The following is a 17,844-nucleotide window of genomic DNA, read 5'->3' as shown; positions in this document are numbered from 1 at the left end:
TGCTTTGAACCCGGAGACCCGAGTTCAATTTCCGGTCAGAATCAATATCGGTGACGAATATCTGAATCGGTCCTGAGCCTCCCCTAGGCCGACTTAGCCTTAAATGAGTATCTAGAGCGGTGTGTGTATAACCATCGGCACTGGGGAGACAAAAACACAGCTTTGGCATTATGCTTGGCCACATGTCCCCTCGTGTGCCGTTCCGCCCTTCATAGGTGCTTGCTCGCAGCACTTGTCCCAATGTAATGCAATGCAAATAGTCGTTTAAGAAACACAAAATCATGCAATACCATCTCTAATGCGCATTGCTGTTTGGTCCCATTGTTCAATAAATACATTTTGAAGGTCAACAATCTTGCCGAGACTTTACGGGGGACCTTTGTCTTTGTGCGGTGCGTCACTCAGGGCCTGGGCCTGTACGCGGCACGGGACATTGAGAAGCACACGATGGTGATCGAGTACATCGGCACCATCATCCGTAACGAGGTGGCCAACCGGAGGGAGGCACTCTACAAGGCACAGGTAACACCATCATCCCCATCGTCACCATCATCCCCATCGTCACCATCATCACCATCATCCCCATCATCCCCATCGTCACCATCATCCCCATCGTCACCATCATCCCCATTATCCCCATCGTCCCCATTGTCACCATCGTCACCATCGTCACCATCGTCACCATCGTCACCATCGTCACCATCTTCTTGGTTCTTTCGGTAAAGTCGCGTAAAAGGGAAATAATAAAATAATAAAAATAAAACATAATAAAATAATTATCACGACGTTTCGGCCACAACGCAAGCAGCCGTCCTCAGGTGAAGACCAGGTTTGTCGGGGAGACAGCCGTCGTGAGAATTATTTTATTATGTTTTATTTTTATTATTTTATTATTTCCCTTCTACGTGACTTTACCGAAAGAACCAAGAAGATGAATCCCTGCAGTCACGAAAGCTTTAAATCGAAATCATCACCATCGTCACCTGCATATTCATTACCTTCATTACTGCTCGCCATCATCACTGTCATCCCCATTATCCCCATCATCCCCATCATCACCATCATCACCATCGTCACCTGCATCTTCATTACCTTCATTACCGGCCGCCATCATCACTGTCATCCATGATGAGGTGGCCAACCGACGGAGAGATCCTGAACCTTCATCATCGTTCCCATAATTACCACCTCCGTCTTCTTTAACTCCACTCGGGTAATAACAATCATCATCAACTCCATCGATATCTCCATTATCATTACGCTTATTATTGCGTGTTAAACGTGCAAACAATTGTTAATTAAACACGATAGCCGCTCTCTATTACAATGTTAAGGTGGTGGGGCAGTGGGGCAGTGGGGCTGTGTCTCCTTGATTGATTTGAGCATCCGGAGGAGAACTGAGTTCGGTTGCTGGCCACGGTTAACATCGGTGGCGAGCGAGGAGTGATGTCTGAACCTGTCCTGACGCCAGTCGCCCACTGCCCTTCAGCAACCCCCCCCCCCCCACACACCCGCATGACTGCCACAGCATAAGAAAGGCCTTTGCCCAACAGCGGACTGGCAAAGCCTGTATAGTAATGTAACATTGAGATGCGTCGATCTTTCTACAGAACCGAGGTGTTTATATGTTCCGGATCGATGGGGATCACGTCATTGACGCTACACTTACGGGTGGACCGGCCAGGTAAGAAGACGTTCATCACCGTACCATCAGATCGTGACCTTAGCCTGAAGGAATATGCAAGCCGAAACACAAACACTTCTCTTATTTCTATGCACCTGTGGGGAGGATCTCATGTGGTAGTGGATCGATAATACATACACAAGTCATATGGCTTTTTTGGATATGGTATCTCCAGCATCATCTGGTTATTAATAATGTGTGTACACATGCAGTCACATATCGCTGGGCCGTGAGATATGTTGACGGATTTGGGAGACTTTCATCCGGCATTGGATTGATCCTACCTGATTATGAAGTAGATGGCATGCTTTCAATGTCTCGAGGTGTACGTGTGTAACATTGTGTACATGTGCGTAAAAATGAACCAGAAGCGGTAATTCTAAAGAATCGAGGGAAACATCAACGGCAGCTGAAACCTGGATTCGAACCCAGGATCTCGGCGGGTGCCAGCTCAGTACTCTGACCTCTCTAACAAACATTGTACTATTTAATGCAGGCCTTCCGACGGCGGTCCACCTCATATGGAATACAGACCGACGAAGAGAGGTCTCGTCGTTAAATCGCATTAAACGTCGCCGTTACGTATTCGCCGATTTAATTCCAAACGATTCCTCGCGACTCGTCGATCACGAATGTCCGCCGTGTACGGTGATCGCGACGGGCAAACGATGGCGATGATGACGGCGAGCGTGTTGTTGCGTCCGGCGCGCGCAGGTACATCAACCACTCGTGCTCGCCCAACTGCGTTGCCGAGGTGGTGAACTTCGACAAGGAGCGCAGCAAGATCATTATTATCTCGAGCCGCCGACTGCAGAAGGGCGAGGAGGTAACGGGCCTCGCACCTCGTGCACGTCGCCTGCATTCACATCGCCAGATTCAAATCGCCGGATTCTAGATCCCCTCGGTGTCGATTACACGCCGATCTCCCGAAGAACAAAACCAACTTCGCGCATCTGACCAATCGCGGCCGTCGAGGATTCGAGCGATCGGCAATCTTGCTCCAACCCTACAGGCACCCTCCTCCCTCCATCCATCCCTGCACCACGTTACCACGGCGGTTTTTTTTTGTCATCGCGATTACAAAAGTTGGCAGAATCCGCGAGGCTATCCATAGCTTGGCGTGTCTATAACGGTGCGTCCCGAACTGTGGAGATAACCGCTGTGCGCTGGGTACGAGACTATTTGTTTTTGCCCGCCCGCGCGCGCGTGCAGTATTAACTGTTGTTACCTTGGGGTGGCGGGGGGTAGAGGGTTGCTGTGGTGAGACTGACCTCCGTTGGCAGGCATCCCCCATCTGTGATGTTCTGTCAATACTGGAGAACTCGTGAGATAAGAATCTGATATTGGGCCTTGAGTAATGTCATTCGACAATCAGCAGGCTGCACTGCATGCTGCTCTTCAGAGTCAATTCACTTGTGGGTGGCTATGAACAAAGATCAGGAAGTCTTCCACTCTGAGCCTCAGTGTTACAGGACCGTTGTGGTACTCTTTGGTTCTTTCGGTAAAGTCACGTAGGTAGAAAAATAATAATAGATCACGAAGTTTTGATCGTCGTGTGGCGATCGAAACATTGTGATCGATTAATTTGTTTCTACCTACGTGACTTTACCGAAAGAACCAAAGAGTATGGATTCCTGCAGTCACGAAAGCTTCAAATCAAGATTGACTGTTGTGGTTTTAGTGATGAAATCCAAGAGTCTTGTTAAATCTCTGGATTAATGTTCCGGAGGATCGTACTTAGGATGTTTTATCAATCCCTGTATGACAGTTTAGAGTGGCCAGAGAAACCCCTTGCATGCGAGTGGATAACACCTCAACTAAAAGCAGAATCGGCCAGCAACCTACTTTCTACACTGCGTCCTCTCGGCACCCTCACTGGCACCGCCAATGCCAGTGTCACACTTGATGTTTCACCAGCTCCGCCTCCAGGTCACTGGGCTACAGCTGTACTCCACCAAATCAAGTGAAGGGATAGTACCAAAGGGACTGACCAAATAATTTGGAACGCACCCGAACTGTCAGATCTTGCAAACTAAGCAGGGTTTAGCCTGGACAGCGCTTGAACTGCCGTGCATAACAGCTGTTGCGTGGTCATGTCAACAGGAGGCAGTGCAGCAAAAAATCTATTGTTGAGCTATAACCTTTCTCCAATGTCTGTACACTTTGCCTTCGCCAACTTGTATTGACCAGCATGATGAAGCGTGGTCAAATAGCCACCACGACCCCGCCCGGCGCGTGGAGAGAGGCTCCCGTTAACCGTGGATTGACAAAAGCGTCGTACCGTGCGCACAACATGACAGCAAATGTATTCATTATTAATTTCTACAACTTACTTTCATCCTCTGCCACTCCTGCCCCTTGTCTTTTCCCGCATCCGTCTCTTCTGCCTTCCACTCCACCACGTTCAACCGCGCACCACGCTCACCCACAATTCCCGTCTCCCATCGCCCCCCCCCCCCACCCCTCTTTGACCCTCAGTTGACCTACGACTACAAGTTCGACTTCGAGGACGACCAGCACAAGATCCCGTGCCACTGCGGGGCACCCAACTGCCGCAAGTGGATGAACTGAACGGAGCGGGCAAAGGGGGGGGCGCGTTCAGCCCCCCGTCGGTAAATCACGACGCGAGTCTCGCAACGTCAAGAGAACCGCAGCGGCCTCGGTCCTCTCGCTGGGCCCAGGTGTACGGCGCCGTCCGGCGGGCCGCGAGGGGCGGGCAAGGAGCACGAGGAGGAGGAAGAGTCGGTGGGCCACGTCGCGCGAGATAAATCGTGAACGGAGCTCCATGTGTAAAATACAAACAAACGGAAACAATCGTTTCGACGGGATGCGGGCAGATGCAGTGGTGCGAGCGTCAAGCTAACGGTGGCATGAGAGGTGCAAGGAATCGGACTGGGCATGAGCGGGCACGCGGCACGCACGCCCGGAGAGCAGAGGGCACGGTGCCAACGCGCGACCCCATCCACTTGAACGCAACCCCCCCCCCCCGCCTCCTGCCAACGAGCCCCTCCGCTCTCCGCTCCCGCGCGCCGGGGCCTGACTCGAACCCGCCTGGTTTACAAACCTCCTCCCCCTTATTCAAATCGTGTCGCTAAAAAGGGTTAGAAATAGCTTTGTACCGCTTGGTTTAAGTATTGTTTCATTTTTTGTTTTGTTCCTAACGTGTATCGCGTTGTGTTGTTATTTTTTTTTTTCACACGTCGGTAACGTATTTGTTTTTTTTATACCGATTTTTAAAGCTCCTCCGCACGGTTAAACAAAAAAATATTTACAAAATAAAAAAAAACCAACATTGAAATACGTTGTTTAGGGTACACTTTGTCTGTAATAATAACAACAATAATGATGTTGACGATGATCATGTTTGTCGCGTTTGTTGTGTCTCTACGCCGCCAAAACGCACCGGTAAATGTACATACGATGGACCAAACAGCTGTGCATTTTTTTGAGCAAAAAAAAGAGGGGAGAAATGGGGCGCGCGTGAACAGTAACAAAAATCTTAGAAAAACGAAATCTGCCAGTCTGCACTTGTGGGTGTGCCCAGAGACTCGAGATCGAGGCGTCAACGCTGGGGGTGGACCCATCGAGCACCCTGGAGGGAATGATTTTAAAACAAACGAAACGGCCAATGCTGCTTTGCACTTCAGAGTAAACTCTTTTTTCCGTTTATTTTAGTATGTTTGTTGTTATCTTTTGCTACTGTTATAGTACGAAACGTTAAACACAATGACGATTGATGATGATGATGGTGGTTGATACTACCCGCTGAATTTTTTTATTATCCGTTTTCAAAGGTTAGATTAATCAAGGGGTAGAATGTCAAGTGCAGGATGATGTTTTTTCATAAAATCAAGATGTGTAAAAAAAAAAGGTTGTTTGTGACTTTGCAGTAGCGTCTTGAAGTCGACTCAGACCAAAATCTTCTTAATATTAATAACGATGCAGATAATAATAAATAAAAAATGGATACATAGTGCGTGGGCGTTATTTTTAGAGACTTAAAATATAAAAAAAGCAAAAAAAAATGAAAAATATTAAAAATGTTTGTTTAACAAAAAAAATTCTATTACAAAAAACAAATCCTCGGGAGTTGACAAACGAACGGACGCGATGATGACGATGGTGTATTGTGTGCCGGGCATATGGCACCACAGGTATTGTTATTGAGACTGTGAAGACAGTGGGCGCAAGATTCTACGTTTGCAGGACCAGTCGTGCAGATGTGTGAGCGGTCGCGGTCGAAACCGTCGTGTGCGTGGGTCTCCCTCTCCCCACGTTGCACCTCCTGTTCTAACTCATCCTGATATCGGAGGAGAGGGGGGGGGGGTGCGCGTAACTCATCAAAGCTTTATTTACCCACTTGTAATAACACGTTATCATCGTTTACAGCTGCCAAGTTACCACTTTTTTCGTCTTTATTTCGGTTCTCCCCCCCCCCCGCTCTGTTTATTATTATTAATACCAAGTGTATAATTCGTTCGGCTTTATTGTTACGCGTAGTGGGCATAACTTTCTCTGACTTGCGTTAACATTTCAAACCCGTGGTGGGGGCTTGCATTCGTCAAGATGGGTGGGTGGGTGGTTTGCGTGGTGAGTTCATTGGGATGGGATGGGGGGGGTGCGTAGGTTGATGCTGTATGTGGCAACGCAAGGGGCATTGCTGATGGGGATTTGCTCCTCGGTGGGATGTATAATGGCATGCATTCTGTTGTTTTTATTCTTATACCAGCTCTAAAACCACCCTCCCACCCGTGTAACCCGACTTGTCGCCGCCCGTGGTCTCCCTCTCGACCACCGGCAAGGTGTTGTACATAGTCACTAGCGTTTGTGAGCGAGTGTCAACCGCCGCCTCTTCCCTTCCTCGCTGGCCCCACTGCCACCATCGCCGTGTGTGTGTGTACCGATTGTACAGTGACGCGAGAAATCGCCATCGGCCCAGCACCACCACCACCACCCCCTTCCTCTTTATCGACATCCATCCACTTAACGGGGCGAGCGGTGGGTGGGATGGGGTGGGGGGCACAATAGCCAGCCAGAAAAAAAATAAAAACGATTATTTGAAGATGGTTTAAAATATATTTACAGATAATAAACATTTATGGATACAATAAACGCCCGGGCGTCGCGTGCTTCTTCAGTGTGTTTTTGTGTCAGACCGTGAACATTTCAAAGTGTCCTGGAGACGCGACGGATTGTGGGGGGCGGGGGAGATTCTTCAGCGCGTTTGCGTTGAATGCAGTGTGCAGAGAGCCGTGTTCGTTAAGGACAAATCGTACACATTGCCGACTTGGCCATTATTCTCGTTTAAAATTGTGAAAAAATCCCGTCTAATCGTGCCTCGTGCGTGAATTTGGCTGCACATGATTATAATTATTTTTATTCTTGGTTCTTTCGGTAAAGTCACGTAGAAGGGAAATAAAAGAATATTTTAATAATATTTTAATAAAGTCACGTAGAAGGGAAATAATAAAATAATATTTTTATCATCTTTTATTATTTCCCTTCTACGTGACTTTACCTAAAAAACCAAGAATATGAATCCCTGCAGTCACGAAAGCTTTAAATAAAAAATATAATTATTTTTTTTCTTTGGGTTGAACGCTTCTCCCGGGCGCTGCGTCGCTTCGAGGGGGTTCGACCATACTTCACCACATTGGTGAATGTGGTTCGGGGGGGGGGTGTCCGTGACTGTTGTCAGCCATGGCGGGGCATCGATTGTCAGCCATGGCCAGGTTCATAGTTGCAGTGAGTGCACTTCACCACTCACTGTACCATATAAATTGCCGAAATTATAAATAATATATTCTACTAAGTCGGCACGTAGCGATTAATTGATTTATGCATTTGAAATCAATTCTTACAATACAGGCGTCACATCGTGCGTGCAAGAATTTATGCTTAACGGTGTACAAAAATTACACGCCCATTTAGAAATTAACCTCGCGGAAATTGCGTGCCAATGATTCACAATGCAATCAAGGCGGCAACGTGAGACGATCATCAATTCTTGAATGGATTCGTGTCGCCGTTTCGAGCGCAGCGCGTTAACCACTGCGCCACCAGTCAATGGGATTTCCTGCGCGTGTATGTACGTTGAACTTCTTTCGCACCGCACGTAGCCCACCGTGCTCATCGGAGGTGCGTGGGTATGAGCTTGTGCTGGTGATTCCACATTCCTATGGCGAGTATCAAGAGGACACGTGACATTGCAGTATGTGAGTGTCCGATGCTCCGATGTCAATGACTTCAATCAGAGATTCTCGGCACTGCCGAGATCCTGAATTCGATAGCCCTGGGGCTGCTTGTTTGTCTCCACAGTCGCTATCGTCTCCACTGGCAGCCCCGAAGTCCTTGGAACAGATGTCTTCTTATTCCCGTGGTGCTGCTGCTGCTGCTGGGGGCCATCACCTCTGGGGAAATAAAATGGGAACAGAAGCCGAGAAGTGCGCAAAAAAAACGTGGAGGAGATGCGTGCTCTCTGGATTATGCTTCGAGTTGATATTGGTGGCATTGAGGGGCTGAGAACCGAGACAAAATCTTGACAGCCATCTGTGGCTAAATCAGTAGGGAGCTTGGTGACATCACATTCAACCGCGACGTGACCAGGAGACGGCAGTGGAACAATTGATTGAATCCATCTGTGTGGAGCTGGTCAATGTTGCCCTCTGGTGTTGCGTGGGTTTTGGCAATTGCCTCCCACATGAAGCCAAACACTCGAGTAGAATTGGAATTGCACACAAACCCGATCTATAAACCAACATTAAATATTTGTCTTCTGTCTCGGTGAAGTTGTTCCTCGGTAAATGAAAACCACGCTTGCTATGGGACGGGAGCAGTGGCAGCAACAACATAAATCAGCTATGGCTGAAACATCAGCGGCACCTCTGATTCGCGCGGTTGGCTACGTATAGTGCGAAATTTACCTTGATGCACTAACCAGTGTGGGGAAGTATGGTGAAGAAACCCCCATGACCACACATTGCGGGGAGGCCGACATCACGTGTCGTACTGTATTGACAAAGGGCTGCGCATTATCATATCCCAGTCATTGTACAAGGTCACTCGTGGCCGAGCCGTGAGAGATGATTTTTTTTATTTTTACACACACGGTGCTTCAAAACAATGTTAACACTTATATGGGACTATCGTTTTTAATGGAAGAAGAACGGGTAATACACTGTAACATGATAACAAATGTTATGTTTCTTCACCTGAGGACGGCTGCTTGCGTTGTGGCCGAAACGTCGTGAGAATTATTTTATTGTTTTATTTTTATTATTTTATTATTTCCATTCTACGTGACTTTACCGAAAGAACCAAGAAGATGAATCCCTGCAGTCACGAACGCTTTAAATCGAAAATTAAATCGAAATTTAAATGTTATGTTAATAGCTTCAAAAAGTCAGTCTCCACTTGTTCGCCATCATTGTCAACGCGTGCCTGGAATCGCCTCCAGCTGGTCTCCAGAGCCCGGAGGAACATTTCTCGCGGTGTTGTTGCAAATCTCCGAAGTGTTAACATTTTTTTTTTGGAAGCACCCTGTATATATATTATCCCTGTGATATATGGCGAACCACTTTTGTTGTTGTTACAATTCAGGAGTGTCAGTCGTGTTCGGCAAGCGACTCGCGTTGATTTTGTTGTCGCGAGCTCTCACTCGCCTGAGACCGCGATGAGATCCCTGACGCGACGCTTCTCTGCGAGGCTTCTCTGCCGGCCACGGAGTCTCTCTCTCTCGAGGTGATGGTGGTTGTCGCTGAGCGCGGCTTCGCTTCACCGCAGTGTCTGTACGTCACGGTCTGGGTCTCTCTCCCAAGCGGCAGGCGGGAGGCGCGCGTGCGAAACCAAAGGAGTCTTCTCGTGCCGAGGACATTCGCGGGGAATTGCGGCCTCTTCGCGTGTGACGACGTGTTGACAGTGGGGACAGCAGCAGAGCAGAAGGAGCGATCTCCCCCTGAACGGAGGTTTTACAAGAAACTTTGGTTGCCGGGGCAGAGGATGCGTGGCGAGGAGTTGGGTGAGATGAGAGGAGAGAGGTAGGAGAGTGCGTGGCGAGGAGTTGAGTGAGATGAGAGGGGAGAGGTAGGTGAGTGTGGAGGGAAGTGAGATGAGAGGGGAGAGGCAGGAGAGTGCGTGGAGGGGAGTTGGGTGAGATGAGAGGGGAGAGGTAGGAGAGTGTGGAGGGAAGTGAGATGAGAGGGGAGAGGCAGGAGAGTGCGTGGAGGGGAGTTGAGTGAGATGAGAGGGGAGAGGTAGGAGAGTGTGGAGGGAAGTGAGATGAGAGGGGAGAGGCAGGAGAGTGCGTGGCGAGGAGTTGGGTAAGATGAGAGGGGAGAGGTAGGAGAGTGTGGAGGGAAGTGAGATGAGAGGGGAGAGGCAGGAGAGTGCGTGGCGAGGAGTTGAGTGAGATGAGAGGGGAGAGGTAGGAGAGTGTGGAGGGAAGTGAGATGAGAGGGGAGAGGCAGGAGAGTGCGTGGAGGGGAGTTGAGTGAGATGAGAGGGGAGAGGTAGGAGAGTGTGGAGGGAAGTGAGATGAGAGGGGAGAGGCAGAAGAGTGCGTGGCGAGGAGTTGGGTAAGATGAGAGGGGAGAGGTAGGAGAGTGTGGAGGGAAGTGAGATGAGAGGGGAGAGGCAGGAGAGTGCGTGGCGAGGAGTTGAGTGAGATGAGAGGGGAGAGGTAGGAGAGTGTGGAGGGAAGTGAGATGAGAGGGGAGAGGCAGGAGAGTGCGTGGAGGGGAGTTGAGTGAGATGAGAGGGGAGAGGTAGGAGAGTGTGGAGGGAAGTGAGATGAGAGGGGAGAGGCAGGAGAGTGCGTGGAGGGGAGTTGGGTGAGATGAGAGGGGAGAGGTAGGAGAGTGTGGAGGGAAGTGAGATGAGAGGGGAGAGGCAGGAGAGTGCGTGGAGGGGAGTTGGGTGAGATGAGAGGGGAGAGGTAGGAGAGTGCGTGGAGGGAAGTGAGATGAGATGGGAGAGGCAGGAGAGTGCGTGGAGGGGAGTAGAGTGAGATGATAGGGGAGAGATAGGAGAGTGCGTGGAGGGGAGTAGAGTGAGATGAGAGTGGAGAAGTAGGAGTGTGCGTGGAGGGGAGTAGAGTGAGATGAGAGGGGAGAGGTAGGAGAGTGCGTGGAGGGGAGTGGAGTGAGATGAGAGGGGAGAGGCAGGAGAGTGCGTGGAGGGGAGTAGAGTGAGATGATAGGGGAGAGGTAGGAGAGTGCGTGGAGGGGAGTAGAGTGAGATGAGAGGGGAGAGGTAGGAGAGTGTGTGGAGGGGAGTGGAGTGAGATGAGAGGGGAGAGACAGGAGAGTGCGTGGAGGGCAGCAGAGCGAGGTGAAAGGGGAGAGAGCGGCAGGGGTGAGTCAATTGAAGATCTTGAAGACCGTGAGTGCGATTTTCAAATGGGTCCTGGATTGGGTCGGGAGCCAATGAAGATGTCGGGGAACGGATGCAGCGTGCGGAGTCTGGCAGCGCCACCGCCTGCAGAGTGAGCGGTCCCTGCCATGGTAATGTGGAATGTGCACCGCTGACGTGAGCCCACCAGCGGACACGAGCCCCGCCCCCCGCCCACCAACCCATGGTCAATCGAGCAACGAGGAACTGTGCAGTGTGCGAGCGTCGTTAGTGACGACCAGCGGTCATGCACTGTGGTCATGTATATGTCATGCACGTGGTCATGCATGTGGTCATGTATAGGTCATGCACGTGGTCATGCATGTGGTCATACATGTGGTCATGTATAGGTCATGCACGTGGTCATGTATAGGTCATGCATGTGGTCATGCATGTGGTCATGTATAGGTCATGCACGTGGTCATGCATGTGGTCATGTATAGGTCATGCACGTGGTCATGCATGTGGTCATGTATAGGTCATGCATGTGGTCATACACGTGGTCATGTATAGGTCATGCATGTGGTCATGTATAGGTCATGCATGTGGTCATGCACGTGGTCATGTATAGGTCATGCATGTGGTCATGCACGTGGTCATGTATAGGTCATGCACGTGGTCATGCATGTGGTCATGCATGTGGTCATGTATAGGTCATGCATGTGGTCATACACGTGGTCATGTATAGGTCATGCATGTGGTCATGTATAGGTCATGCATGTGGTCATGCACGTGGTCATGTATAGGTCATGCATGTGGTCATGCACGTGGTCATGTATAGGTCATGCACGTGGTCATGCATGTGGTCATGCATGTGGTCATGTATAGGTCATGCACGTGGTCATGCATGTGGTCATGTATAGGTCATGCATGTGGTCATACACGTGGTCATGTATAGGTCATGCATGTGGTCATGTATAGGTCATGCATGTGATCATGCACGTGGTCATGTATAGGTCATGCACGTGGTCATGCATGTGGTCATGCATGTGGTCATGTATAGGTCATGCACGTGGTCATGCATGTGGTCATGTATAGGTCATGCATGTGGTCATGCATGTGGTCATGTATAGGTCATGCACGTGGTCATGCATGTGGTCATGTATAGGTCATGCATGTTGTCATGCATGTGGTCATGTATAGGTCATGCACGTGGTCATGTTTATGTCATGCACGTGGATCACGTTCTGCTCAGGGCAGCCTGTGACGTTCGAGATGTCGGGCTGCTGACTGCGTGCGTGCTGACTGCGTGCGTGTGTGTGCGTGCGTGCGTGCTGGCATGCGTGCGTGCTGACTGCGTGCGTGCGTGCTGGCATGCGCTCTGTTTATTTGTGCCTCTCCAAACGTAAGCTCGTTGACGGCAATTGCCAAATTGTCATTTCCTGGACGCTTATAGATTTGACATTGACGTCCCTCGGCTTGGGAGTGAGTGAGAGTGAGAGAGAGAGTCTATACCACTCGACCGAACTGCCAAGCAGTGCTGTAGTTGCCATTTGGTTAAAAAATATAAAAAATTTGTTCTCGCCACGACGAGAGGGCTTCAGCACAGAGAGAGAGAGAGAGTTCGTGTACATTTGCTGTTCCTCCTCCGTTGAAGGAGCGCAGACCACAGATTGTAAATGTTGTGGCTTGGCTCTCCAACACACCCGTGTTGCTGTACTAGTGACGAATTGGCCACGTTCTGTTGACGTGACAACCCTCACTAGAAGGCTGTGTCGAGTGGTGGCGGGTTTTAACGCCGTGCCGGCCTTCATAGGTGCTCGCTAACAGCACTCGCCCCAACAGTGTGTTTCAAGGCTTCACGGAGGAATCTGTGTGTGTCTGTGTGTTTTCGTGTACACGATGTCGTCGGTCTAGATATCTGTGGAAATAAGAGCTTCATTGCTCATCGGATTCCTCCAGTGTCAACAAAGACTCCGATTCTGGTCTAACCCACCCATCAGCCCCCACCCTCAGCCTCCCCCTCTCCCCAGGCCCATACCAACCCCACCCCTATGACCCTTACTCTGACCTTCAATCGAGATCTATTGCCAAGGCGCGCACTATTATTACACTGCCATTGTTCTCAGCGTCGTATGTGCGTGGTGTATTTTACATTTCTGTCGGGCGTTTTCCCCCCCCTCCACCCTCTCACTCTCACACATTTTGAATTTGTTATTTCCGTCCGAGGCTTTGGTGGACGGTGGTCCAGAAACAATAACAAACGGATAATAGTAGGTTTTTACCCTTTTAACTGGTACAAAACTGACACCTTTATTCAAGGCATCATGTTTGCAATGCCTTGAATAAAGGTGTCAGTTTTGTACCAGTTAAAAGGGTAAAAACCTACTATTATATTTTGCCACTGGTAAAAGAGATCTCATAGTAGAATAACAAACGGAGTTTAGTGGCAGCCAAGAGGCATTGGGCACGCGCCGTCTCCGACGTGCTGCCGTTCGCCGGGTGAGACGGAGCGCTGGGATATCAATTCGTGTGCAGGGGAGGGATCGCGGCTGGCGGATCGCGTGATCGTGAGAGGTGGCGGCAGATTGGGCAGAGCCTTCATCCAGCAGTGGACTGATGATGATTCATATCGACACGTCTCACACTGATAAACCCAGGCCCCGCCCCCTCACCCCCCGCACGTGTGTATGTCCGTGGGGAGCGGTGGGGCAGTGGTCAGCCCGCTACGCTTCAAACCCGGCCACCCGAGTTAGAGTCCCGCTCACGGCCAACACCACCGACTATTGTCCGAACCTGTCTTGGGTCTCCCCTAGGTCGACTCAGCCTAAAACGAGTCCCCTGTGCTCTGTGCAAACATTGCGGCTCTTGGTTGTTGCACACCCCACCCCCTCGTGTGCCGGGCCGACCTTCCTAGGTGATCGCTAACAGCACTTGCCACAACAGTCTGTGAAGGCTATACAGGGATATTTGTCTCTATTTCGTGGGATGTGGTGGCACAGTGGTTAGCGCATTTATCTACGAACCCACCCCGACAACCCGAGTTCGATAACCGCTCGCTGTCAACATCACTGACGAATATTTTAACCAGTCCCCCCCCCCTAGGTCGACTCAGCCTTAAGTGATGAGTACCTGGTGTGTAAACATTGCTGCTAGCAAGCGCTTGCCCCAGCAGTCAGTTGAGGCTTTACGGGGGTCTTTGTCAGCAGCAGGGAGACGTCATCATTTAACTCATCAGGTGCAACGGTTTGAGGTGGAGGGGGTGGGGGTTATTGTAATTATATATTAGATTGGCAATCAGGCAATTGTTACGATGTGAGTTGTAGATTAGTAATCAGTTGTAATGCGTGTTATTGTAATTATATGCTACGTTAGTAATCAGTTAATTAGTATTTGTTTCCCCTATAAGGAATTGTAATATGTATTATTTAATAATACGCTTCCAGGCCGCACTATTTTGTATTTTGTCAGCGTGACACTTTTTTTACTGATTGGCCGTGTCGGGTTGTGGAGGGTTACAACACATTTATAAATAACGCGATCTAACCCAAAAAACTTTATTATGAATAATATTGGTCGCGAAAGCCTACGTGTTGAATGTATTAACTGTATTAAGTGTGCAAAACAGCACTGAATGGTTATACAGAAAACATTAGCGAGATAATTCTCTTGTTTACAGGCCTGAGCCAGGGGTGGACATTTCCACATTCACATGACGGGGACGGGCCCATCTACAGAACAACTTAAAATTGACTTCACACAAATACGGTGCTTATTTTATAAACTTTTGGAAAACAACGACAATCTGATTGACAGAACGCAACAGATGTCGAAACAGTGGAAACATCAAAGCAGAAGAGAATAAGTTGATCATTGGTAAATGACAAAACTAATTTTTTTAGGACTGCCTTTGGTGTTTAGTTCGTTGCCCCCCCCCCCCCTCACGCGCCTCCGATTAGCCCGTACGGCACGAGACCATCAGTTCAACGTAACACACACACACATAGCTCACACACACACACATAGCTCACACACAGACACACAGACACACCGCTCACCGGCAGTCAGTGCCAGTTATCCCAGTAACAAAAGTAGCTTCAGATGTAGCTACGGGCCCCGCACTTTCAAGGGCCCCGCGCTAAATGCTTTCAAGCTCTCAATTCCGGTTCAGTGATTCTGCACTTGCTCTATTACTATAGTACTATGCCGCCTTAAACTTTTATGAATGACTGGGTGTTTAAGGTTAGAGATTTGTCGTGTTATATCTATCTGGCTGTATAGCAAATGAAAAAATACAATTACTGTACTATGCAAGTAAAACATTTATGTATTTTAATAAGTGAGTTTTTTTAATCTAGGGCCCCTTCATAACATATGCTAAAGGCCGCGCACTAGCTTAATCCGGCACTGACCACAGGTATGTATAACTTGTTCACGAATATCATAGGGAATTGAATAATGGACAATTCAGAAGCCAGCCTTTGAAAACATACAAACAAATGATCCCCATGACATCCGTTTGGTGTTTCTGTAACTTCATTTATCATTGTGTCGCGATCGGTCTCGGGATAATTTGCCCGAGCCGACTTGCGCTGCAGGGAGTTGATTATTTGTTATCGATTTGCATTGTTCGTGCTGCGTGTTCACCTCCTCACGTGACACAGATGTTCATTGTCCCGATTTCTCTTTGCTTCTTTGATGCTGCTGCATATTTTTTTTTCTCTTTTGTTTTTTGTCAGTTTTGATGTCTCCTGCAAATGAGACTCCAATCCTGGTCTCTAGAGTTATCGCCTGGTTAAACGAACTAAAGTTGAAAACATTCAAACTATCTATCAGGTTCTAAATAATAAACAAAGGCAAACGGATATCAATCGCCGTTTGATTGTGCTCAGCGCTAGCAATGAAAAGCAATTTGAGTCGGTGGAAATCGATGCAATCATCCAAGCTCGCATACTTGGCGTCTGTGAAAAAGAGCTTCATAGCTCATCGGATTTCTCCAGTATAAATACATCGTCTTATTATCTTCTGAAGTAAACGCTGCAGCAAAAAGTAGAATGCCTAATCATTGGTTTCTTTAGGGGTCGGACCGTCTTCTTGGTTCTTTCGGTAAAGTCACGTAGAAGGGAAGTAATACAATAATAAAAAATAAAACATAATACAATAATTCTCACGACGTTTCGGCCACAACGCAAGCCGAAACGTCGTGAGAATTATTTTATTATGTTTTATTTTTATTATTTTATTATTTTCCTTCTACGTGACTTTACCGAAAGAACCAAGAAGACGGGTCGGACCGTGTTGGGTCAGTGACAATGAGGGCCATGCATGAACGCATTTCTTCAATGCAAACGTTGCTTTGAAGAAATGCGAACGTCGTTATTTGGAGGAGCGCGATTTTCCGCGCATGGCAAAGTGAGTTTACGTCGGTGATCGGGATTGGCAAATAGAGTTGAAGAACTCCTCCTCTGAGCGACGGCGATTGGTTCCACGAAACCGTTCGTTAAGTGAATTGGTTGTTAAGCGAGTATAGGGAAATGCACGTTCAAGGATTAATTCGTTCCTAGAGCATCGAAAGTTACACTTTTTCACCCAAATAACGTACTTTATAATATTTATACTAACGACATTATAATCGTAATGATTATTAAGAAGCATGTACATCAATACACTAATTAATGTTTACTGTACCAACAACAGCTCGTCGTTAACGGGGGAATGGTTGGTAAGTGAACACATTGGGCTCTATGGAGGCACTACACTACACTATACACTACACTATACACTACACTATACACTACTATACACTACACTATACACTACTATACACTACACTATACACTACACTACTATACCCCACACTATACACTACACTATACACAACTATACACTACACTATACACTACTATACACTACACTACTATACACTACACTATACACAACTATACACTACTATACACTACACTACTATACACTACACTACTATACACTACACTACTATACACCACACTATACACTACACAACTATACACTACACTATACACTATTATACACTATACACTGCTATACACTACACTACTATACACTACTTACACTACACTACTATACACTACTATACACTACACTACTATACACTACTATACACTACACTACTATACACTACACATTGGGCTCTATGGAGGCCCCGTCGTTAAGCGATTAGTCGTTAACAGGGGTGGTCGTTAAGAGAGGTTCTACTGTGCACTACTTTACACTACACTACTATACACTATTATACACTATACACTGCTATACACTACACTACTATACACTAACTATACACTGCACATTTGGCTCTATGGAGGCCCCGTCGTTACGCGATTAGTCGTTAACAGGGGTGGTCGTTAAGAGGGGTTCTACTGTATTTATCCAAGAGGCGATCCAGAGCAGGTCACGATGCTTTTGGGGGAAAAAAAGTCTAATTTGGTCATGAGAAGCCACGTTATAGGGCGCTGAAACGGAAATTGTTGAACCGGTGCCCACGTCTTGCTTGTGACAATGCGTTTGTTCCTGGGAAGCGCACAGCGAACAACGGCTGAGGACGCACACTTGCATTTAGACCGAGACACAGAAGGTGGAGGGACACGTGATTAGGAGAACCGACACCAAATCGGCGACGCACGCGACTGCGAAGAGACGCGCACGTGAGCATGGTGGGCAGGCCACGTGGGCATGGCGGGCAGGGCACGTGGGCATGGCGGGCAGGGCACGTGGGCATGGCGGGCAGGCCACGTGGGCATGGCGGGCCGGTCACGTGCGCATGGCGGGCAGGCCACGTGGGCATGGTGGGCAAGCCA

General features: G+C 48.5%; 1 protein-coding gene across 15 annotated transcripts in view; it reads left to right on the top strand.

Moving 5' to 3' along the window:
- The window catches only part of LOC144729166 (histone-lysine N-methyltransferase 2C-like), a 161,118-nt gene extending 154,322 nt beyond the window's left edge, over window positions 1-6,796 (top strand). For all 15 annotated transcript variants that reach the window (XM_078609174.1, XM_078609183.1, XM_078609184.1 and 12 more), the window contains 4 exons: window positions 406-522; window positions 1,611-1,684; window positions 2,399-2,510; window positions 4,163-6,796. In XM_078609174.1, coding sequence (XP_078465300.1) covers window positions 406-522; window positions 1,611-1,684; window positions 2,399-2,510; window positions 4,163-4,255 — 396 coding nt within the window. In that variant the 3' untranslated portion in view covers window positions 4,256-6,796. The remainder of the gene's footprint in view (window positions 1-405; window positions 523-1,610; window positions 1,685-2,398; window positions 2,511-4,162) is intronic.
- The last annotated feature ends 11,048 nt before the right edge of the window (window positions 6,797-17,844 follow it).

The sequence above is a fragment of the Lampetra planeri genome, chromosome 31 (assembly GCF_965212315.1).
Source record: "Lampetra planeri chromosome 31, kcLamPlan1.2.h2, whole genome shotgun sequence".
Classification (NCBI taxonomy): domain Eukaryota; kingdom Metazoa; phylum Chordata; class Hyperoartia; order Petromyzontiformes; family Petromyzontidae; genus Lampetra; species Lampetra planeri.
This window is presented reverse-complemented; position numbering and strand designations above follow the sequence as displayed.